General features: G+C 32.4%; 1 protein-coding gene across 1 annotated transcript; it reads right to left on the minus strand.

Moving 5' to 3' along the window:
• Positions 1 to 7219: 7219 nt before the first annotated feature.
• Positions 7220 to 11192, minus strand: LOC149563488 (disease resistance protein Roq1-like). Its single transcript, XM_089828206.1, has 3 exons — positions 10958 to 11192; positions 7817 to 8119; positions 7220 to 7746 (listed from the first exon to the last, which is right to left on the minus strand). Exons 1-3 carry the CDS (start codon positions 11190 to 11192, stop codon positions 7220 to 7222), a joined length of 1065 nt encoding a protein of 354 aa, XP_089684332.1.
• Positions 11193 to 26940: the final 15748 nt, after the last annotated feature.

The following is a 26940-nucleotide window of genomic DNA, read 5'->3' on the forward strand; positions in this document are numbered from 1 at the left end:
TCCATACTTGGCACTCCTCTTCTTTCATTTCAAACTTCTGGAAAAACTTCTTCTGAAAGTGTTAACTTTATCAAAGCAGATGCCTTCTTGTCTCTCCTATTCCAATCATCATGTTCTTTTCTAGAATCTACTAGTCTCTGCTCACTACCATTTGCAATATCATAACAGTTTTGTAGAGTTAGAGACATTTCAATTTGTGAAACCCAATCATAGTAATTCTTTCCATTCAATCTGATTGAGGGTAGAGGAGTACCAAGAGAATCCATTAATCAACTTCTCTTCTTTATTAATATTTAATTGAATATATATCAAATCATAGAACTATTGTTACTATTTTATTTTTATAAAGAGAAAATCAAAGTGATCAAAAGAACTTTCTTAAAATACTTAAAGTTCATGTTGTTTCATATCATAAGAGGATTATTCAAACTAATATAATATATTCAAATTAATAAATTTATAGGAAATAATTTGCCTTCTATTTCTTAATGAGAATGATAATTCACACATGCTATTCTATTTCAATTGCAAAAGATTATCTATTTTAGTTTTACAAATTGTAAGTTACAAGCTATTCTTCGAGATTCCTTACTATTTATTTTATCTAGAAGAGAAGAACTCAACTTCCAATAAATAACTTCTAGTCTACGACTTCTTTTTATATTTTTTTCACCTCTTAGAAATCTCTCTTCCTTTTGATGAACAACACATCTCCATCAATATAAAAAACACATAACTAGTAGACCACCTTTCAACTTTTCCAACAGAGCTTCTAAAAAGTGTATCTACTCAATTTTCCAAAATAGTTACCTTAAACATCCAGATTGTTCCCCATCTTATCCCATCTTCAACGTAGCTTATTGGGAGCTTTCTAGAGGTCTGCATAAATGGTTATAAATTTCCAGTTGCTTTGGCTCATGTATATAACAAAAAGTTGTAGTGTGCTGTGGCAGTAAAGTTCTAAATTTTCAGTGTCCATATGTGTTGTATTTAATTCCTCTTTTCTGCCCTATCTTTGTTCTGTTGTTCTTTGCTCCATTTTCTTTTTATTAAAACTTCATTATCGCAGACACTCAAATTTACTTTTTCATAACACCATAGAGAAAATATCTGCCAATTGTTCTTCAGACTTGCAAAACTAAAGGTATATTTCTCCACACCTCAAAAAATCAATTTTTTTGATTTAACCATTATGAATGATAGTTCAGGTGTACCTTGTTGAAAATTATAGCTCAGATGTATTTTCAGACTTCTGTGTTCTCTTGAACACTTTTCCCAGCCCAATACATAAAAATTTATATATGTCTGCATTCATTTTCAACTACTTAACTATTATTAAAAAAATAAAAAATAATAATACTTAAACAAGATGTAAAATTGTCCAATGTCCCCAAATTCTCCTACATCAAAGAGAGACCCTTGTTGTTGGCTACTGCCAACACATAGAAGACTTCTCTTGTTCAACGAATATGGGCAACAAAGAGAGGCAATAACCCAAAGTACTAATTAGAATTAAATTTTCTTATAGAAATGCACCGCATGAAGATTATAACAAGGAGATTTCAATCAAAATTTCATTCATTTCCTTCCTATAAATTGGAAAGCTCGCTCATAAGAGCAGAAGATTTCAACATTGAGACAGACTCCCTAAGACACCATGCTAAGATCACATAGCCTTTGGAAAATATAGGAACATATATTGCACCGCACTTAATTGCATTTTCCAGGCTTAAATCAATGATTTGCGCCTTCTCTAACTTGTGGATGTTAAGAAACACATTCAATCAGCCTGCAAAGAGAGCTTGAAAGAGATGATCAACCAGAGTTTTCTCACATCTTTTCCCCTAAAAGTAAAAAACACATGATATTTCATGGTACAATTGAAAGAAACTTTTATGGCTGTAGGAATGTAGAGTTTGACTCCCTCCATGTTAGAGTTTGAATTCAAAGGAAGAAGAAGAATGTAATGAGACAAAACCTAAATCCACACATCAGATCTTAACCTCTACTACATATATCATTGGAATTTATTCCAACTTCTTGATAGCCATCCTATATGCTCTTTCCCCACTCTTTCCCCATACAATTGTTATATTGTAGTGGGTACCTCCATGCATGTCTATTTTTTAATCTATTTTGCAATGTTATGTTAAATCTATTTTGAAAGTCAATGTCAAACACATTTTATAATTTTTTGTATATCTATTTTGAAAGTCGATGGCACACAAATCTATGTGAAGACTAAATTTTCTGAGAGAGAAGCTTGACCTTGTTCGAGAAGAAATGTCCAAGTAGTTTCAGGGGGCGTACACCTTAGAAAATCCGTTTGCGAATTTGCTCGTCAGATTTATGTAAAAACTCTATGTAGTGCGAAGAACAATTGTTAGGTAATTTATGATTAGCTGTATTTTTATTTTTTTCAAAATTTTCTAATATTTAATTAATCTAGAACACGTTAAATAAGAATAATAGTAATTAACATTAACTTATTAATATGAAATATTTTTTAAGATTGATTCAAATGTATACTTTAAGTAAGCAGTTCAGTAATATTTTAGTTTGTTCTTTGAATTATTATAGAATATTATGGTACAAAATATGTGTTGGAGTGATTTTTATTATTGATTTGAAGAAACTTAATTATATAATAAAGATTTGGAAAGATCTAGGTTAAACTTCTTGAACATGTTTGTCATCTCATAAATTGGTAGTTGTCACCCAAGTTGATCAAGAATTTTTAGATTTTCAAGGTTTTTGGGTTTTCTTTGCATTGAACACAAACCCATAGTCGAATTTTGAATCACAATTCCAAATCCACAACTTTTAGAGTAGAAAGGCACTTTCTTTTTCATATTTCAAAGTTAGATTTCCCCCTTTTTTGAATCTCTTAGCATAGACCTACTTATATGCTTTAATTGGTATGATTGCACGTATAATGCTCCTAGATATATTTCATTTAATTAATTGGTTCAATTTACACTTATATTGCACATCTTAAAGTAAATGAACATTGCATGAAAGTTGATTTGCATGCACACTTCCTGATTACATAATATGAGTTTAATATTGACATCTCTTCATCCTATTTGAGTTTTGCTAGTCTAACCTTGATTATATTAAGAGTTATGTTTGGAATACCCCTCTTTCACCTGTATTTTCTATTTAGGAAGTGGAAGGCTTATTTGATACATAATTTATTGAGTGTTTCCATCCCCCTCCAACCCAGTAAGAGTTCATTGTTCTTTCACTTTCCAAGTATCAAATTTTTCTTTGCTATCATGTTGAGGAAAACAATATGAGAACAATGCTATACTAGTATGGAAGAAAACATCTAGAAAAAAAACAAAATTTTTATAAGTATTGAAGACTTAATATTTTATTTTATTGATTCATATTTAAGTAGAGAAATCCATAGCTTCGTTTTATTATAGGTCTAAGTTGGTCCATATAAATTAAGTACTAGGAAGTTTAGATTATAATTGACAACCATTAGATCCTGCCAATTGGATCCTATTTTTCAGCATGAATAACCATTAATTCTAGGTTCTAGAGAGTAATAAGACCACATAGGGCTCCTGCAATAAGTGTATGAACTGCATTCTATTTATAACATTTTTGAATAGTGTCTTCAAAGTTTTGTAGAGAATTTTTGGTTTCTTGTTACATTATAATATATACCTTAAGTGCATACAATTGATACTTGATCTTGTACCTCTAATTAGATGCATTTAAACCTTTGACATTCCATGTCAGAATTTTCATTGGGCTCAAGGAAAGCGATATAGTCTCCTCAACCTTTTAGAAACTAATGATTTTCCATCCAAGATGGATTGACTACCAATGTCAATTTCTTCCTTCAATTTAGCTGTCTTATATTTCTGACATCTCTTCTTGGAGGAGGACTTATATGGAGCATGGGATAATACTATTTTACTAATGGAACGCATTTTTGAATAATCAAATTTAGGATCTTGAGATTCAATCAAAAACATCTCTTCTTCCTCACTGTGTTGGAAATTCAGAATCTTAGAACCCTTCCATCCAACTCCTTTCTCAAAATGTTCATAAAAACTAGTTGTTGCAGATTTTTTTTGCCTGCAACAATGAGTTGATAGGAATTTTGTTTTACCAAATTATCAACTGGATGCATAATACAAAAAAATGAATATTGATATTTTGTAGTAAAAAAATTGGGTAAACATAGTTAGAGAAAACTTGAAGAAATAATTTATGTTTTATTAAAAAAAATAATAAAAAAATTAATAAATTAAAAAAATAAATATTTCAAAATAAATTATAAAATTAATCTTATTCTGATTCTAGTTTTGTACAACCAAACACTTTAAAATATGTTCCCATTGAATTTCAAGTGAACCAAATGGATTCAATCATATTCCCAAAATCAAACTCTAGATTAACAAATTCAATAACGAACAAATTTTAGTATTACACAAATGCTGCATTTGCTAATTCCTGTAATCAAATAGATATAGAAGAAAAAAAAAAAAAAAATCCAAGCTAGTGTTTTCCAAAACCATGCCTTAATATTAAAGCACTTTCTTAATAAAGAATTTAAAGAAGCACCCCTAAATTTGTTAACTAGTTTACATAATATGCAAAACGTGATTTTCATGCAATCTCTGGAAGATTCGATTTCAATGAGATTTCAAAATAAATTATAAAGTTAATCTTATTCCAATTCTGATTTTGTATAATCAAACAAGGAAAACATCTTCCCATCAAATTTCAAGTGAACCAAATGGATCCAATTATATTTCCAAAATCAAACTCTAGATTAACAAATCCAACATCTAACAAATTCCAATAATAGACAAATGATAGATTGATAATTCATGCAGTCAAAAAAACGGGTTCTAAGTTATAGAAGACTGAAAAAAAAAAAAAAAAAAACTTTAAGTCATTGATTTCTAAAACCATGCCATTGTTGAATAAAGAATTTGAAAAGGCACCAGAGAAAGGTATTTATTATAAAATTTGACAACTCACAAAATAAATTCCAATATAATTTTTGGTAGCACATAAAAATAGAGGGTCATTTTGCATTTGAGATTACAAATATAACTCTCATTGTTACTTTTAGATTGTTTTCCTACCAGATTGAATTCCAGTCTTGATTCATTTCAAAAAACGTGGCTTACTCATCCCATTTTTGTTGTTGATCATATCCATGGGTTTGCTCTTTATATCATGGGAAAATAGGGGCACTCCTTGTCTATATGGAAAAACTAGATTTCTCTGCTGAGAATATTGGGACACTCCACGCATGATCAATGGGTTTGGTTTTGTCACAAGAATCTAACTTTTCTAAGATTTAGAAAAATAAAATCATGTTATATTTTAATATTTAATATTCATAGAAGAATTTAGCAGTTTAGACATCACATATTAAGAAATAAATTATTTTTTGTAAAAAGAAGTCAAATTTAACTTTTTAACAGTTATAGCCTAAAAATCATGTCTTCAACAATATAAAAATAAAAATTAGCCTAAAAATTTAAATTAAATATAAGTTCTCATATTCATATTGGTATAGATATAATACTATAAATATGACGCTGAAACAATACAACCTTATTTTAAAGCATTACCATTATACAATTGCTTCCAACCATTTTAATATATATGGCAAAAAAAACTTTTCAGTAATCTTCTAATATATTCTCAATTGAATTTTAAAAATGAGATTGCACCCAAGAGATTTTAATGGAACAAAATCGTGAAGAAAAAATAAGACGAGTCTGAACTTACGTGCAAGGCGATTGATATGCTTTTTACCTTTACTGGGTTTGCCGGACAATTTGAATTTGAGTTTTGAACTTTTACCCCGCGACCATCTGACTTTTGTTAGCTTGGACACTAATTTTTCTGGATTGAAGGAAAACATCCCCTTTAGCTTGTGATAGTAAGTATATTTTTTAATAGCTTTGAAGTGTAAAATTTATTTAAGATTGCATACAAAAAATGACCAAGAATTTAAAGCATTTAAGATATGATCAGGAGGTTGAGGTATACCGTTTTGATCTACTCTTTGTGTGACGCTGCTAGTACATTACACATTACACATGCTTTTATGCAAATAAGGGAAAGCATAAATATCATTCGATCAAAACATAAGACAAGCTGTAATGAGCTGATTGCTAGTATTCAATATCGAAATAAATATATAGTATTTATTTATATCCTGGGGTTATAATTAAATTCTTCTGCCAGTTCTCCGGTTGAGGAGGCAATCCCAAGAGGCATATTGTTGTCTTGATCAAAATGGCATATGGAGTTGATTTCCATGCAGAATAACAACTCATAACGTCCAACTTATCCAGATTTGACAAGTTGCTAATGCTTTCTGGAAGGCTCTGCAATTTTTCGCACCAGCTTAGGCTTAAATGTTTTAGCTGTGATAGATTGCCAATACTGTCGGGAAGTTGAACTAAGATCTTACAACAGGTTAAGTTCAAGTACTCAAGCCCAGAGAGGTTCCCAATACTATTAGGAAGGCAACACAATTTTTCACAGTAACTCAAATTCATGTATTGCAGTTGTGAGAGGTCAGAAATGATGTTAGGAAGACAATTCAAATTCTGACATCTTGAAAAATTCAAGGACTGCGAAAGTGACAAATAACTAACACTGTCCGGGAGGTTTCGCAGGGACCTGCAGTCAGTCCAGTCGATGATCCTCAATTGCGATCTCATGCCTAAAATAGATGTTTTCTCCTTTATTGCTAAAAGTAACTCCTCCAACGAATTCGAGCTACAACCCATGCTTGCAAAAAGGAAGGGCAAGGTGGTTTTATAGTCCACGACACTATGCCATAGTTTTTGGGTTTACGTATGGTGACAGTGATATGGGACTACCTCATACTCTTTTTCGAGAGGCGCTTGGCACTACAAATGAGGCATACATACCCTACCCCCCAGTGGGATTTGAACTTGTGATCTCTCTTTCAAGAGTACAAGTTCCCCACCACTAGACCAACTGAGATTGTCTAAGAATTCACCTTGACCCATCTCAAAGTTAGAGGAAGAATGTCTAAGATATCTTCTATGAGCACTTGCTCCAAATGAAGATAGCGAGGACTAGGTGTACACAACATTTTAAGGCACCGTGAATCACCTTGATGGAGAGGAAGGCGAGAGATATTGATAGTGCTACTTGCATTGTTGAATGAGCTGCTTGACTGGAAGTGGACAGTCTCCCGTTACACATTCTTGTACATGGATTTCCAGAAAACTATGGGAGAAGTTGTGCATTCTCCAATAAAATAGCAAGCAATGTCCAGAAACATTTCTTTTTCCTCACTACTAAGACCACTATAACTGATCTTGAGTGTTTCAAAAATGTCTCTATTGCCTGCAACGTTTTCAAGGGTTTCATTCCAGCAATCAATGTGAGTGTCATCCTGCTTATCGTACAAAAAAGCTCCAATGATCTCGAGAGAAAGAGGGTGCCCCTTGCAAGCCTCCACTATTCTTCTCGAGAGTTGTTTAAAACGGGGAATGGGGGATGGTCTGAGGAAGGCGTGCCAACAAAACAACTGGAGCCCTACGCTTTCCTCAAATCCGCACATCTCGTGAATGCAATCGGATGAGATATGAGTGGCATTGAGAATGTGTCTAATGATTAAACGACTTCCAGGGGCCAGCCAATCCCTAGCCAAGGCATCCAATTGCACACGATTATCGACATCGTCCAAGACGACAAGGGCGTGGATTCCTTGCAAACGATCTGTCAACAAATATTTGCCCTTTTCCACACAGATCTTCTTCATAGTTGACCAAATCTTTGAGAATTTGACCCTGCAATTTTGGAAGGCTAGCGTCGCGGACATTAAACAGGAAGGAAGCAGCATCAAATTCACTATAAATTTTATTATACACGGCCTTCGCAGCTGTGGTCTTCCCAATACCACCTATACCCAATATTCCATATTGGGATGAAATGAGATGCAATTTCTGAATTAGACCTTTTCGTACAGTTTCAAATCCCACCGGATGTTTGGCAACTTGTAACGGCACCCTGTCAAGTGTCTTTATTATGTCATTCACCACTTTCTTCACTAGCTGACCTTCGAATCTGTATACTGCGAAGTTAGTGACACCTGTACAACGACGAAATAATCGAATCTATTTTCTATCATTTCAAATGACAATGCAATTGAAATTATGAAGTATATCTAATTTGTGCCCATCCTAATCACCCAAACAATATATAATCTTCATAATAATCATGGCAAATCTATGTATTTATGGAAATTTGCTCATACTAAAAACTTGGTGCATATTGCTTTGAAACTTTGTGCTAGTTTTTGTCCAGCCAATGAAGTATCTCCTGTTATTTTTCAAGAGGGCAAATTTTAAATGTTTTATAATTTTGTTTTAATAGTGTAGAATGGATGGATATGAGTTAAGCCACACAACTATCTCCGATGATCTTTATTTTCTAGCATCTTATCTCATGCGTATGAAGGAAAACCTATGGTAAGAATTCTTTTTTTCATCTACTCCAGCTTTCTTCCATATTTAATTTAAAAGATTATCCTCTCTAATCTTCCTTTTAACTCCATTTTTCTAATCATTATTGCTTCAGGTTTTCCAAGTATTTCAAGCGAAAGCTAATGCTTGCGAACTACCATGCAAGGAAATAAAGCTTAGTGATATGATGGAGTCTTTACGCTAGAAAAGTGAAAGAAAGAGCACAGGAAAAATGAAATAAAAAGGAACAGAAAACTAGAGAGGTAAGATTTTTAAAAATCAAATTAAAAAAAAATTCATATTTCATATATATTTAAATCTGTATCAATATTTGATCGCGAATTATAGATCTACTGTTCTGTGTAACTTTCATGAATACTATAAACAAAGTGATGATCTTAACCTATTCAAAGGCTATGATCTTTTACATAACATGAAGGTCACTCAACACATCATTCTTATATTATCAACATTTAAAAATATATATTCTACAATCTAAACTTCTTTTACATATATCATATGAAGGTTAATCTAGAACTCTTTTGCAATAATTAAAAACTTGTAATAAATAACTTGTTTTCTATTTCTCAATGAAAATGAAAATTTGCACATGCTCTTCAATTGCAAGATATTAGCTATTTCAGCTTTACAAAATAGACTAGATTCCTTGCTACTTTTATTACGACCAAAACAATTCAACTTGTCCCATACTTATAGTCAGAAATGAGACGCCCACAGGAAACCTCTAGATGCTCAAATTTGGTTATTTTGAACGATTGAGTTCAGATGTTTGGCTTTTTCTTTTGACGTTCTTAAGAGTGCTCACTATATTAGATATGGGGCATTAATTATGTGATAAACGAATCTGGTATTTCTTTTCCTTCTTAAAATAGGCCGGCTTTGTGGAGGCATTCAACTGTTGAAACTCCTCAATTTTAAATTGATAGATTTACATTCTCAGACACGTGACAATTCATAATATTTATTTTGGAATTCACAGACTTAGAATTAAATAAGAACCAACAGGGCTAAATTGTTCATATGCTGCATCAGTGAAATGTCCATATTATTCATTGTATGTCTATTTGACTCAAATTTACCATATGTACATGTGTATCTCATCCGTAGATGCAGCTGGTAACCCTCCTGCATAGGAGCAGCTTAGAGGCATCAATAACGTTACATCGCTTAGAAGATGCCCGGTACAACCCGCATTTTATATGGCAGTGGGTACAAATATTATACTACAAAGTAGAGATCAACATTATTTCCACTAAATTGGATGGCTCTAAACCTCTCAATACTCGATAGGTGAATATATATATATATATATATGACTAAGGCCACCAGAGTATCCATGAATGGTGCGGTATAAAATAAAAATAACTATTGTTTAGGAGATTTTTGGGTTTATGCTTTTAAAGTAAATAAATGCTATCCTATTTTCCGTCTCCTTAAAAAACATTTCTGATTCGGCATATTAGGTTTTACTTGAGATTGCCAATATAAAGAAAGGAGAAAGTGTAATTGGATTATAAATGTAGTATAACTATTAAAAATATTCATTTATATTTTATTTGTATATTGAATAATAAAGTTTAATAGATTATAGGCAAGAGCTTACACCACAACGGTAAATTGTGAGTCTTTTATCAAAAAGGTCTTGCCCTTCAGTATGTAGTATCTAATTTATATTTTTGTTTTTAAATCTTAGCATTTTAGACAAACTATTTGCCATTTCTAGCTGAAACTTGCAGAAGTAAAACTATTAGCATGCAGGCTCCCATTTAGTCTTACCAAATTTTTATAAAGTGGTGAATTGACAATAATTTTGGAGTCTTTAATATATGTCAAAAAAAAAAAAAAAATCGCATAGACTTTCCAAATCTCTTGACTGTATCCATTTCACACCAAGTTGAAAATGTTAGTTTTAAAACAATTTCATGACTAAAAATTCTCTCTCTTCCCCTTTTTTATATATAATTACATAGAGTTCTATCCATTTAAACTCCCTCAATATCTCTTTTCACTATTTATTTTCCATTTCTATTTATATCTGTCTATTTTTCTTCTTATCTAACTATAAAAAAGAACTTTGACACATTTCATCCTTTACTTTTAAAAAATAATTCAATTTTAAACTAATAATTGAATTTGAAAAAACAAAAAAACAAAGATCAATTACTAACCTTGTAGTCATATCTAGTGACTACCCTGAACGAGAGCAGATCTGCTCAAGGGCATGCTTCCACCCATCAATCTCTTCTCTTGAATATCGATTTGGATGGTTGTAGTGCTTTTCAAATGATTCCTTGTAAGGGCTGGAATCTCCTAGAGGATACCTAACATGGGTCAGTTCCAGTTCATAAAAGAGAGGAATAATCGCCCAGAAGATTCCAACATAAAGGAGACTTCCCTAAGACACCATGCTGAGCTTGCAAAGCCTTTGGAAAATATAGGAATACATATTGCGCTGCACATAATTGCATTTTTCAGGCTAGAATCAATGGTTCCCCCCTTATTTAATTTGTGGGTGTCGAGAAATACATTCAATCCGACTGCGGAAAGAGCTTGGAAGAGATGGTCAACCAGAGTCTTTCTCACATCTTTTCCCCTAAAACTCAAAAACACATGATATCTCTTAGCATGGAAAGAAACCTTTGTCATGGCGGCCGGAAGGTAAGGCATGAAGCCTTCCATGTCAGAGTTCCAATTGAAAGGAAGGAGAATGTAATGAAACCCAGATACAGAAGGGCGATATTGGGCACAACCCAAAAAGGAAAAATATTATAGGAAAGATCAGATCTTAACTTGTACTCCATATAGCAGGAAACTTCCTTTCAACTCATTAATAGACATTCTATAAATGCACTCTTTCGTCATACTATTACAAATGTGATATACTGTAGTGTGTAGCTCTCTAGATGTATTGGTATAGAAGATCTTTATTATTATCTATTTACTATTACCATATGAATTTCAATGGGAGCCTTTATATCTGATAATGTTCAAGTTTTAATTTTTTGAAATTTAATATTCTCCAAAACAAAAGATTAAAATTTATCAATAATTTAAAAAAAAATTGTATTAAATAAAAGCTACTATATTTTAAAAATTTGTATTAAATAAAAGTTAATATATTTTAAATGTATAATATTTTTTCGGTCAACTGGACTTGGTGGTAAAAATACTGAAACAAAGCAAATATAAAGAAGACTTACAAATTCAATAATTTGCTAAAGCAAATGGTAAGAAAACTTCAGTCTGAAAGTCACTGTCAAACAGGTCTCTGACAGGGTTAAATTTTCCGATAGAGAGTTTGACGTTGTTTTGGAAGAAACATCTGCATAGCTTCACGAGCTTGAGAGTTTAGGGTCGAGTGAGGGCGTACTTTTTAACTTCTATCGCATTGCCTTGCCACTTGTTCTGGAATTAGAACGATATAATATTTGAGTCCTGAGCGATGCTTCAACATGAAGCTTCTGCGAACTATGAAAAACATGCACCGGAGGAGATACAAAGGAGCATCAATCTATTAGATTTATAGTCAAATGCATAACAAATGGTGGTCATGAAGTTGGTTATAGTATTCATGACATATATAGTTTGTGATCAGGTTGCACTAATCATGAAGATAAGACTGAGCTGGAGGTGGACCTACTTGACCATTTGGTTGATTCTATGGCATCTAACAGGAATTGGCTCTCCTCCTAAGATTCTAATAAAAGCCCAAACATACTACCGCATCAAACTTATATGTTTAATTAGAAGAATGGGGAAGGAAAGCCACAGAAATTGGAAAAATATTTATTTTCTTGAACTTTTTGCCGGCCAATTCGCTTTCCACGTTACACGCACTTTTTGGTTGACGCGTTTTGTAGATTGAAAACGATATATTCGAATACAATGCAACACCTTTAGGAAATTTTCCTCGCTCGCCTGCTCAGATATGACATAATGTGCATCCTTCTCCTCAGAAACCACGTAATGGTTAACTTAGATAAGAACTTTCGTTTGTGGGGCACCCGGGCAAGTAAAGTTGAAATTAAACATGTTATAGGATTCCACGAAAGGGGGAGTTGTCTCAAAACATCATTTTAAAATCAACGATCATATTCATTAATATAGGATACAAGATGATTGCAGTAATCTCAATGATTAATTTCAAAATATGAAAATATGCAATTCCTGACAAGTGTAGTCCTTTAGAATATTTTATTACATTTGTTGTTGAGTGTTTTCAGAATGTGAAAGTCCAATATGAAATTCTTTTCTCACCGTGTGATAAATGTAGTCCTTTCCAATTTTTTTTGTATGGGACGTGTTTGATCTGCATCTTTAAAAAAACACGCATTTATCTCAACCAACTGCCATAATCCTATATGGGTTTAGATTATGGAAAATGTAGCGACGTTCTTTGTTTTCCTTACTGTTGAGTTAACGGCTGTTTTGGCGGTCGGTTCTATGAATTCTCTGGCGGCTTCTTATGGAGAAAACGGGCGGACGCTCTGCGGATTGAACGCCGATGGTTCGCATTTTGTGACTCGCTTTGGAAGCGATGCGTCGATCGTGTACGGAGCACCTCTCAGAAAGGCGTTCACAGGGCTGACTGGCGGCGATGGATTTGTGTGCTGATTGGAGGGCTCTGGGCAGCCGTATTGCTGGGGAAACAATGTGTATGGCGGTCGGTTCTATGAATTCTCTGGCGGCTTCTTATGGAGAAAACGGGCGGACGCTCTGCGGATTGAACGCCGATGGTTCGCATTTTGTGACTCGCTTTGGAAGCGATGCGGCGATCGTGTACGGAGCACCTCTCAGAAAGGCGTTCACAGGGCTGACTGGCGGCGATGGATTTGTGTGCTGATTGGAGGGCTCCGGGCAGCCGTATTGCTGGGGAAACAACGTGTATGTTCAGATGGGAGTGCAGTCAACTGCAGCAGAATATGTTGAAATCAGTGCTGGTGATCACCATTTGTGCGCTTTGAGGAACTGGGCGAAGGGTGAACCTTCTGTGGACTGCTGGGGGTATAATATGACTGGATCGTATATTTTAAAATGTGGAATCTTTCCTAAAATTATCTTCTTTAGCTAGTCTTAGCTGGTGGATGGGAAATCAACAAAATATAGGCAAGTATAAATGCTTCTCATTATCATAATTAATGTTCTGTCATTATTATTCGAACAAAAATAGTCTGGCCTAGAATTACGAGGGCCTTCAATGGAACCCAGAAATTTGCTTTCATAGTTCTCTTTTATATTATATATTTCTCCCCTACTCTAAAGTTATTACTAAACTTGGGTGCAACTATTGGAGTAGTTAAAAATCATTTCGAAATCGTTGAATTGTTAATAATGTTAATAAATTAAGTAGAACTAATTAAATACTTGTTAAAAATTATTTGTTCGCGTTCCCACCGTCAGGTTAGGCTCAATATGATTTATGCTCTGCGTGTCAATCACATTGTATATCGAGTGAGGGAAGCGCAATGGAGAAGGATGTTTGGGGTTACTTCTTGACGAATATTCAAAACCTGGTATTCGCGTCCATAGCACTTTGTCTATTTTAGCTGTGTAATAGCACTCGATCTATGGGGAAGCTTTAAGAAGAGAACGTAGTGGATCCCGGGGAAGTATTTGGTTCTGTGCGCGCTGACAATTGAGGCTCTGTCATACTTGGACGTGGCGTCTGTGAGCCTTTCGGACAACCCAAACATATGGGGCATGTCAATGGTGCTTGGCAATCATCTCCTCATTGAGAGTGGAAGACTCATAATATGTGTGTTTATAGGGTATCTGCTGCCGGGAATGGCCGCGTCTGGGTCAAGAGACCAGTGGGGAGATATTCTTGCCTTGACCATCAATTTGTTGAGCAATATCGCCTCTGAGCTCTACTTTCTATACGCACAACAAATTTGGTGTTAGATGTGATAATATTTTATCCAATTTTGATGTTTATTTTTGTGAGGATCTAAATGCATGGTGGATTACTGTATAATTCTTATTATAGCACTAGCTCTCCTTACTGCGATTGCACTAAGAAGACTTATATTTTTAATGTGTGTCTATGGAGAATTTTTTTTTATCATAAAGAACATAATTTTTCCACATTATTCGGCCAAACTCAAAACTAATTACCAAATTCATGAGTGTTGTGATCTTAGATTCTATTCTTTTACAGTTGACTACAAAACAGTAAAAATAGTTCATTGAGCATGTCTTAATTAACAGCGAATGCAACACATTTTATATACGCACTGGCTTTTCATTCTATTTGGTTTCCAATATATTTTTCAAATGCTCAGCTACCAAATGATGTTTGAAAGAACATTTTTATTTGCTACTTATAATCCACACACAATTCCATACAACATTTGGGCACAGTTATAATTTTTTTTTCATTAAAGCTTAAATCTTCAAAAATTGAAACATTTAATAATGCAAATCATGTTTCTCACCTTGTCCAACTATGCCCATTCCTATATTTGCATTTGTTAAATTTACACACCTCACTTGATACTTTATTAATTAATACCATTTGATTGTTGATTGGATTGCTTTGAACTTTTGTTTATTTCTCGAAAATAAATAAATATGTCTTCTATACCTTCATTGTTACAATTTAATGACAGATTTACAATTTCTTACTACTCATATTTCCTTGCTGATATTCAAATGTGTCTTTTGACTATTGCTTGTGTTATGTTTCTTTATGGAAAAAATAGGCAATGCTAAACCTGGATACGACAGATCCATACAAAGATGTCTGTGTGCCACATAAACTTTTGTACTTATGTTTGTTCAAATATATGCAATAAAAATAAATGTTTATCATATTATTCATTACCAACATTTTAAACTTAACATAATTTTCTTCGGTATCCTTATTGCAACCTTAGGTGCAATTGCTAGTCATTATTCGAAAGGTGTTTGTGTGAAATGGACTTTACTAAGTTTGTCTATCAACGACTTGCAATGCGGGAAAAGGATAGGCGAGAGTCAAGACGATTGAAGGCTATACAACCGTCTGATGATGTCCACCGCTTTTTCATCATTTCATTACTGTTGTTGACATTGATGTATTTGTCATTTGTCCACTCCTTCTCACAGGTTTTTCATTGTTTTTTGTCCATTCTTTTTATTCGTATGCTGACCTCATAGTTGTACAGTCATCATGTGGGGCCCTGTGCCGTTAAACTTGGATTCTCGTATTTATGCCTATGTCTACGTTTGCATTTTTATTTACCATTGGAGATTTGTTGTCCATAGTTGGAAGGAATCTATGAGTCACATTAAGAATAGGCATGGAGAATACAACCCATGTTGTAATGTTGGTATTCCTTTTGTATATCACATTAATTATGCTCTTAGGCCCCATTTGGTTGCTGGTATAGGAATAGAAAATTAGAATAGAAAAATGGGATGGGAATGGAAATGAGGAATGGGAATAGAAATAGACAATTCCAATCATGTTTGGTGCACTTGGAATTTGACTGGAATATGTTAATCGATTGTTTGGTTGTACAAAAATAGAATAGGAATAAGGTTAAGTTTTGTATTTTTAAAAACATTTTTCCTAATTTTTTTTTTAATTTATTATTTTTTTAGTTAATTCATTTTCATTTTCATTTTTTTAAAGAAATAGATATAATTTTAAAAAATGTTATAAAAAAAAATTTTAAAAAAATTTTAACAAAAAAAATTCAATAAGTAAAAGTACAAAAAAAAAAAAAAAAATTTTTTTTAAATTTTTAAATTTTTTTTAAAAAAAAAAATTAAAACTTAAAAAAAAAAAAAAAAATTAATAAAATTTTTTTTTTAATGGAAAATCAGAATGGGAATGGAAATGGCCTATTCCAATAACAAATATTTTTGGGCATAGACATATGCTCATTTTAGGGGCAAAATTGGAATATGTCTTCCTATTCCCAATTCCAATTGAGCTTACCAAACAACGAATATAAAACATATTCTAATTTCGTTTTCCTATTCCACTCATATTCCGACAACCAAACGGGGCCTTAATGCAGTTTTCCAAAGTTTTGTCCCCCAGGCTGCCACATCACTTTTAATAATGAATATATGGACGAGAAAATGTTTAAATCTGGATCAATCCAGTCAATGAGTGCCATTGCCTTCAAAAGTATTCCACATGGTCTTCCTCTTCAACACAGACGAATCAGCCAATTAATTGGTGAGCTTTGTGAATCCATGACAGATAATTGTTTCAATCAATTTGAAGAAACAACACATGCCCGTTCTTTGAGCTGCATTATTTTTAATGGGATTTTAAGTTGGGCTCAGATATTAGCAAAGAAATTGGGAATTCCTGAAGTATACGTCTAAACTGCAAGTGCTTGCAGCTGCAATATTTACTTCTCAGCGCCTCTTCCCAGAAAAAGGGTCACATTCCTCTCAAAGGTATTTTTCAGTGAGGTATAGATATTTTGAATATATCTAAATGTCAATTTAAAATTATTATATTTATAATTAACTATTACTACTTTCATATTATCTACTATCAAGTTTTATATAAAAAACAAGAAATTTTCCTAACACATGATCCAAATTATTATATTCCATCACAATTTCTATGTAGAACTCTATTTAATAATAGTAATTGTGAATTGTATAAATGGATTGGGATAAATCTTTAAGGTCAATGTTTGTTATATTTGATATTAAAAAGAAATTGTATATTATGTCAATTTATTTATTTCAATTTTTAAATTATCATTTTTATTAATGATTTTTACTTTTTTGAGATAATCTTTTGTTTTAATTTTGTCTTAGATTTTATCTCTTTTCTTAAGTCTTGAGATGGAACATATATTTTAAAATTCAATTATTTTTTAAATTTATTTTAATCAATTTATTACGCCGAGAGGTGTTCTATACAATGGCAGCACAGGAATATGCCAAGATTCCTTGTCAATAAAAAAGATTTGGGAGCAGTTACAAACTTCCAAATTAAATATTAAAAAAGAATTCTCAAAATAATAGCTGGCCGAAATAATAGGAAGCCAAATGGAGGCCGAAATAATAGGCCCGAAAAAGCAGGACCCGAAAAAATAGGGCTCGGAAAAATAGGGGTGAAATAATTTCAATATGATTTTTTTTTTTTTGTTAAATATAATTTTGCATGCACATTCATGCTTATTTTTTGCGGGGAGTGGGAGAATTTGAAACAAGTTCATGGAATGTGAAGAGACGTCTGTTGGGGGATATGAGGAGCCTCTCAGAAGTTATAAAACCAAGGCTCCTCATTTCATTTTCATTTTATGTTTTTGCAGGAAGGAAGAGGTGGAGGTTATTGGAGGATTAGATTGGAGTTTTTGAATAGGAGTAAATTGAAGTTTTGGAGTAACATATTTGCAGGTGAGATTTCTATTTTTTATTTACATTTTCATTTAGATTTAGATGTAGATGTAAATTGAAATTCAAAATTAGTTATAATATTCTACTTTGATTTAGATTTCAATTTTAATTAATTTCATTTAGATTTAGAATTCTGTTCATAACTATTTAGGCTTGCATTTAATAGTTTAGTCTTGCATATTTGATTTAGATTTAGATTTGTATTCAAAATCTATTTGACATATATATTTTATAATACTTTTCATTGTTAATGGTGCTTGATGGGAGTGTTTTAGGGATGTCTTCTTTTCTATTTCTGAAATATTTTGGACCAATATGTACTTTCCTAACCAAATCTATCCATTTTCTTCTGATTCATGCATGGAGCTTCCTGATGCTATTAGCGCGTTGCTGAGACTGAATGGGAATGGATTAAAGATAAATGACAAACTCTGGATCTGGATATGCTTTTGGAATTGGCTCTGTTGCGGCTCCAATTTATAGGTTCCTTCCAGTCTATGAGCGCACTAAAATCTTTGCAAAATTTAGAAGATCCATGACAAATTAAAACATTGAATTTTTGGAGCCTTTTGATTTCAATTTCTATTTGACTTCGATTTGGGTCATTGTATTTGGACAAAATTCCAGAGTTGCTCGGTCTTCTCAGATTTTATTTATTTTATTTCTCTGTAAATGTTGTTAATAAGAATGAGTCTTGTTCATTTGAGTGTTGATAGCATCAATCTCTCTGTTTTGAAAATATAGTATTTGTAATGTTTTTATAAAAAAAACCTAAATGAATATTTGATTGTTCTATGATAGATTGTTCTGTGAGATTCCAACTTGGAGCTAATAAGATGCTCACTTCTAAAAACTCTTCGTAGTATACCCGTGTGTCTTTTTTAAGTTCTTTACTAATCTTTATCGCCTCCCTGCAATGGATTGTTTTTCAGTGTATTTTAGCCGATGTGATTCATGAGTACGGAATCAGTTTAAACTATTGATGCAATAATGCAAATCCATGGAAAACCCATTTTGGATTCCGTCATACTCTTCTATCAATGTGAAAAAACATTATTTCCCACTTACATTAATATTAGTTGGTATGGATTTACTTTCATTATATAATGTATGATATGAACAAAATAATTTATATTAGAGAAGATACAAATAGTTGGAAGTCAGGATATAATTGTTGTTACATAGTTTTAAAATCTGTATTATGCAGAACAACAAATCTTTTACATAGTTTTAAAATCTGCATTATGCAGAATAGATCTATGTTGTGTAGATTTTCTATTTTTAATTTAATCACGTTTGAAACAGAGCAATTAAGTTTTACAATGGGGTGGGTAGATTTGGTAATTTAGTAATTCAATATAAAAGTCATCATTTAATCAATAAAATACACTTCAACACAGTTTATTTCTGCCTTGCATCCTGAGCATTTGTTATTTTAGTCATTCATTTTAATATTTTCAACTTTGACATTTTATATCTTGATATTGCTTACTCATCTTTGGAAGATGCAATGCCAAGATGATACAAAGTTCATTCAAAACCATTAGATAAATGAAAAAAATTAATGCATTTAGTGCACAAAATAAAGAATGCATATGCAATCAATTTTTTTTATCAATCTTTATGATAGCTTTTTCTTAAAATAGAAATTAAAAAATAGAAAATAGAAATTATTCTTTTATGTATGTAGAAAAAAATTAGAAAGATTTTATGTATGTAAAAAATTAAAAGAATTCTATATACATTTAGATTTTTTGAAAAGAATTCTATTTACATCTAGATATTTTGATTGAAATAACCATAATGTAAAAACAAAATATAAAATAGAAATGTTAATATATGTATGTAGAAAAAATTAGAAAGATTGCATGCATCCAAAAAAATTCTATTTACATCTAGATTTTTTTAGAATGGAAAAAAATGGATAATAGAAATATCAGTTACATGTTTGTAGAAATAAATTAGAAATATATGTATCTAGAAATTAAAAAGATTCTATATGTGTCTAATTTTCAGATTTTACTTTATTCTAAACTAATTATTGATGGATATATATTTAAAAAATATTTATGTAGTTTAACGTTTAGATTTTAATTAATTTGTATGCAAATAGGAAAAAGAATAAATATTTTATATATATGTAGATTAATTTCTATTTTTAAAATTTACAAGTAAATGAGTACTTTATTCATTTAAAGTAAACAAGTTTTTAATTAATATATTTTTATATTAGAAATATATTAATCATAATGTTCATTTATTATTACTTATTTAATATACTTACTCTCAAATCTAAGACAATAGAAATGATATTATATTAACTTTGAAATAGGGAAGTGTTAAGCAAGTTCGTTTACAAAAATACCAAAAATATATTTGGTCTTTGATCAAATTGGAGTTAATATTAGAAATATAAATATGATCATTAACAATTAAGCTAAATTCAGTTCAAAACAATAATATTATTTAAATTTAAATAAAATAAGCCATGTTTACTTTGAAACATCAAACAACTAATTAACTAATACAATAATTAAAATAAATGAATCTATTATGACATAGAAAAATATTTTCGAAGTATAATTTCTTTTTTTTTCAATCAATATGAGTTTTTTTTTTCTACTTGAAAAGATAAACCATCCTAATTGTCATCCTTAGTTAACCCTAACAGCAAACCCTACCTTAGCCCTAGCCCCAACAATGATGTACAATCTATCTATAATCAAACATTAAACTATAATTATAGCACTAAAACATATCCCTATTGATATTCTAAACTCTAATCATAACAAAAATCTCAGCCCAAACCATAATCTAAACCAAAAACCTACACACTAATATTGGTTATAGTCCTAACCCTAAAATCTAACCCTTAACCATAATGTAAAAACAAACTCCAGAATATTGATCAAAATCCTAAACCTAACTATAGGGATAACCATGATATTAAACTCTAAATCCAGTCCCAAGGTCCTAACCATGATGTAAACCTATAACCGAACTCTTAAAAAATTTACTAATCCTTGATCCTAATCACATTCCCAACTTTAAACTTGAACCATAAACTATAGTTGTAACCATAATCATAAACTTAAACAAAACCCTAACCCTAAAGGTACAATCATAAAATTAATCATAGCTTAGACCCTAATCCTAGCACAAACCACAATCATGACCAAATATAAATCTTCACCTTACCCCTAATCATAATTTCAATGTTAACCCTAACATTAGTTTCAATCCTACCATGATATGAACCCTAATATAGACTTCACCTCGATCATCACCCTAATCTTAAGTCTAATTAAACCCTGACTAAAACCTAAGCTAAATGATATATCTAACTATAATCCTAACTGTAACTATCATACAACCCAATGCTAACCCTCATGTATATTTAATCCCTAATCTTAACTCTAAATATTCTATAAACTCTAGAATTGACCTTGATTCTAACCATAACCCTAAAATCTGAATTGTAACCATAGCACGAAAGGTGGGGACCCCCGCTACGTGGCACAATTCTGGGTCTTGGAGCCTCGCAAAAGCACTACAGAGTGAGGAAATGTCAAAAATGTGACATGTGGTAGCATGACGCAATTCTGGGCTTTAGAGCATTGAAGAAACAATGCAGCGTAAGGAGGCACTAGAATGGAGACTCATGGAAAGAAGAGGAAAGACTTTCATGTCGTTGGCAGAAAACTATGAAAAGAGATAACATGATGTGTTAACCTCCCACAAAAATTGCAAGGTTGACCATAATGGGGAATTTGGTTTCCCCAAAAGTGAATGATGGTCATCGATGAAGGTCTTCCTCTCGAAATAGACGGCATAGATGCATTGTGAATCCTCACCAATGAAGGATTAAGTCGCAACCATCGATGTAGATTCTCCCCTCAAAAAGGATGACTGAGATGCAATGAGGAAACTCCTCCCAATGAAGGATTAAGTCACATTCGTTGATCACGATTGGCTTTATTTCCAATGGATGACTAAGATGTAGTGAAGAGATTCCTCCCAACGAATGAAGCAGATAGCACAAAAGGTGCGAACCCCCTCCATGTGGCACAATTTTGGGTCTCAAAGACTCATGAAAGCATTGTGGAGTGAGGAAATGTTGGAAAGGCAATGCATGGTAGCATGATGCAATTTTTGGCTTCAGAGAGTTGAAGAAACAATGTAGCATGACGATGCATCAGAATGGAGATGCATGGTAGCATCTTGTGCAATTCTAGGATTTAGAGTGTTTTGAAGACACTAGCGTATAAAGAAACGTTAGAATGGGAATGCATGGCAACATCTTACACTTTTGGGAAGATGGGAAGATAGCTTGTGAAGAAATAAGAGTTATCGAATCTCGCAGCATGAATCAACCTGACCAAGAAAAAATGATCCAATGTGGTCAATGAAGAAACCGAGCCAACACAAAATGTTAGCCACCAACTTTAGCAATGGTAACCCTCTATAAAGAACCTATCCCATTTAAGGTCTGTCAGATCAGACATCAGTGATGGGTTGAATAGGGGGAAAAAATAGCACACAATGCACTCCTAAATGAAATTCTAAATGTAACGCTAATAACCATGGGCCTACTTCTTTCCCTATCCTTATCCATGAGCATGGGAATATACATATTATTATGTAGGGCACAATATATAATAATAAATATAATCTAAAATCCCAACCCTTACTCCCCTCCTAACTATAACTGTGACCATAAGAAAACTTCTAAATATAACCCTTCCTCTAACTCTAACCCTAACCCTAACCCTAACTATAACTATAACCCTATCCCTACCACTAACTGTAACCCTGAATTTAACTCTACCATAATGAGACTTTAACCCTAACTATAACTGTAACCCAAAACCTAACTCTAACCTTAACCATAACCCAAAACCTAACCCTAATCGTAGCTAGAATTCTAATACTCTGTCTACCCCTAACTCAAACTATAGCCCTAACTATAACTCTAACTCTAACCCTAACTCATATTCTAACCCTAAACCTAACCCTAACCTTGACCCTAACCCCAACCCTAAGCCTAAGCCTAACCCTTTGTCTACTCCTATCTCTAACCCTAACCCTAACCCTAACCCTACCCCTAACTCTAACCCTAAATCTAACTCTTACTGTAAATCTAACTCTACCATAATTAGACTCTAACCCTAATCCTAACTTTAATCCTGACTGAAACCCTAACCCTAACCCTAACTCTAACCTTAACCCTGACTCAATCCCCTTACCCTAACCTTAACATTGATATAACTCTCTCTATATATAACCCTAACTCTAAATATAAACCTAACCCTAACCCTAACCCTAACCCTAAATCTAACTCTAACCCTAACTGTAAGCGTAACCCTACCCCTACCCATAACTCTAACTGTAAATCTAAGTCTACCATAATTGGATTTTAATTTTAACCCTAACCCTAACTCTAACCTTAACCCTGACTCAAAACTTTAAGCCTAACCCTAACTCTAACATTAAACCAACTATAAAATTTCTATTGGTAACTCAAACCCTAAACCTAACCCTAATTCTAACCCTAACTCTAACTCTAGCTCTAGCTCTAACCCTAACTCTAACCATAACTAAAACTCAAACCCTAAACCTAACCCTAATCCTAACCCAAATTATAATGCTCTGTCTACCCCTAACTCAAGCTATAACCCTAACCCTAACTCAAACTCTAACCCTAACTCATAGTCTAACCCTAAACCTAACCCTAGCCCTAACCCTAACCCAAAACCTTACCCTAACCCTATCTATAACCCTAACCCTAACCCTAACTCTAATCCTAATCTTAACCCTAATTCTAATCCTAACACTAACCTTAACCCTACCCCTAACTCTAACCATAAATCTAACTCTACCATAATTAGAATCTAACCCTAACCCTAACCTTAACCCTAGCTCAAACCCTTACCCTATCTTTGTCCCTAACCATATATCTACGTATGACTATAACATTTTACATTACAATATCCCAGAAATAAAATATATATTTTTATCTAAATTAAACTCCTTATATTAAATTTAAAATAATATTTGACTCAAACCTTAACCGTAACCCTAACCTTAACCATGAGCATTACTCTAACCCTAACCTTAACCATAAACAAAACTCTACGCCTAACTCTAACCCTAATTCTAACTCTACCATAATTGGACTCTAATCCTATCCCTAACCCTAACTATAAGCATAACTCTAACCCTAGCCTTAACGATGAGCATAACTCTAACTCTAGATCTGACTCTACCATAATTGGACACTAACCCTAACCCTAACCTTAATTTTGATCCTTACTCAAACCCTAACCCTAACTCTAACCTTAACCTTGATTCAAACCTTAACCCTAACCCTAACCCTAGCCTTACTATAACCCTAACCCTAATCATAACCATAACCATAACTCTAACCCTAACCTTAACCATGACCATAACTCTAACCCTAACCTTAACCATAAACATAACTCATATCTGAACCTTAACCATAACTCTAATGATAACCATAACCATAATTCTATCCTTGACCTTAACCATAGCTCAAACCCTAACCCTAACTCCAACCCTAACCTTAATGCTAACCCTAACCCTAATTCTATCGCTAAGGTTAACTTTAACTGTAATATTAACTTTGTCCCTAAGCATATATCTACGTATGACTATAACATTTTACATTACAATATCCCAATTTTATTTATTTATCTAAATTAAATTCCTTATATTAAATTAAAAGATATATTTGACTCAAACCCTAACCTTAAACCTATCCCCACTATAACCCTAACCATAACCATAATGATGACTCTAACCCTAACCTTAACCATGAGCATTACTCTAAACCTAACATTAACCATAAGCATAACTCTACCCCTAACTCTAACCCTAATTCTAACTCTACCATAATAGGATTCTAACCCTATCCCTAACCCTAACTATAAGCATAACTCTAACCCTAGCCTTAACCATAAGCATAACTCTAACTTTGGATTTGACTCTACCATAATTGGACTCTAACATTAACCCTAACCTTAATTTTGATACTAACTCAAACCCTAACCCTTTAAACTCTAACCTTAACCTTGACTCAAACCTTAACCCTAACCCTAACATTAGCCTTACTATAACCCTAACACTAACCCTAATCATAACCATAACCATAACTCTAACCCTAACCTTAACCATGACCATAACATTAACCCTAACCTTAACCATAAACATAACTCTAATCTAAACCTTAACCATAACTCTAATAATAACCATAACCATAACTCTATCTCTAACCTTAACCATAGCTCAAACCATAACCCTAACTCCAACCCTAACTCTAATGCTAACCATAACCCTAATTCTATCCCTAAGGTTAACATTAACTATAATGGTAACTTTGTCCCTAACCATATATCTATGTATGACTATAACATTTTACATTACAATATCCCAAAAATAAAAAATATTTTTTTAATCTATATCAAACTCCTTATATTAAATTTTTAAAAATATTTTGAAGCATAATTTTATAGGAACTTCATACAACTCTAATTAAAAATTAATTAACAATTTTATAACAACCTTATCAAAATAAAAAATAAAAAGTAAATATTTTTCCTATTGCGCCGCGACTGCCACTAGCTTATATATACCTCTATATATATTACACTGAGAGTAATCATTCTTGAGGCACCTATTTTTATTTTCATTAATCCCAACTTCGATTAAAATAACTTTGGGATTAAATAAAAATAGGCGCCTCGAGAACGATTACTCTCGGCGTAATATATATAGAGGTATATATAAGCTAGTAGTACTTGTTTTGATTATACTTGATATAAATATGTATGACTAAAAGTTACACTTTATAACTTAAAAATATTCATTATTAGTCTTATGTAACTTGAGATTGAACTCAAACTTTAAAATTCAATTTAAATCTTCATTTGTATTAATCTATTTATATCACTTGTTGCCAAGTAGACTTGGCATAAATTTGCACTAGTAAATTTGGATCTATTTTTCAACGAGGGTTGGTCGATATTTCGACAGTCAATGATTGAAATATTCCGTCAAAATTTCAACAATAGGGCTGTTTATTTATTGAAAAACAACCTCATAAAAAATGAGTCCAATCTTTGTCAAGCAGGCGGTGCCAAACTATAACCAAAAAATGTTGAAACTTTGATAATTAGAAGTGCTTTTCAACAAGCTTGCCATGCCATTGATGGAAGGCCTTGTCAAAATGTCGACCAAACTTTGTCAAAATCCAATGAGATTCCAATGACATTGCCATGTCATCAACAACAACTATTGTTGATAGATCAACGGAAAGGCATCGAAACTTTGATGAGATCCCTATTTTATAATTTAAAAAAATAAAATAAAAAATCATAAGAACCCTCCACATCATGAGATCATGTTCTCTTTCCCAACTTATAGATTTTATATATGATACAAGAAGCAAGGAATGCAACAATGCAATAATGCGTTTTCTAAGGAACATATGTATGCATCAATAAATGACCACATCTACGAATATGTAAGTTGATAATTATTTTAAAAAAATGAGCATATTCTCTAATCCTTAAACAATTCTAAGTTCAAAAGAATCATAAATAGCATTTTTTTAATAAAGAAAATATCAATGTGTAACATTTCAAGGAGTCATATGTAGATGCATTCATTTTATTTATAGACATTTCATTCTAGAAAATAATGAAAAGCTATCAATGAAATAGAAAAGACTATATATTTGTACAATCTCATTTTATATAATGCATCATAAATCCATAGAGATTTCAAAGACATTCTAATTTTACTTATGAGTTATTGGCATTCTTCTTGTAAATCAAAGGATTGTAGTGGCAATGGAGAACTTATATTTAAAAAAGGTTGTCAAATCTAGTTGTGATTACGTAGAATAAAAATTCTTTTAGTAATTTACACAATAAGCATGATGACTCATGCGTGCACAAAACTTTAGTTCAATCTATAATGACTGAGATTGTAATACCATAAAGGACTCTTATACAGAGAGGTTTCATGGACAATTTTACTGGAGAGCATTTAT

Source organism: Cupressus sempervirens, chromosome 4, assembly GCF_028749045.1.
Source record: "Cupressus sempervirens isolate cs-2001-9-10 chromosome 4, ASM2874904v1, whole genome shotgun sequence".
In the NCBI taxonomy this organism is placed as follows: domain Eukaryota; kingdom Viridiplantae; phylum Streptophyta; class Pinopsida; order Cupressales; family Cupressaceae; genus Cupressus; species Cupressus sempervirens.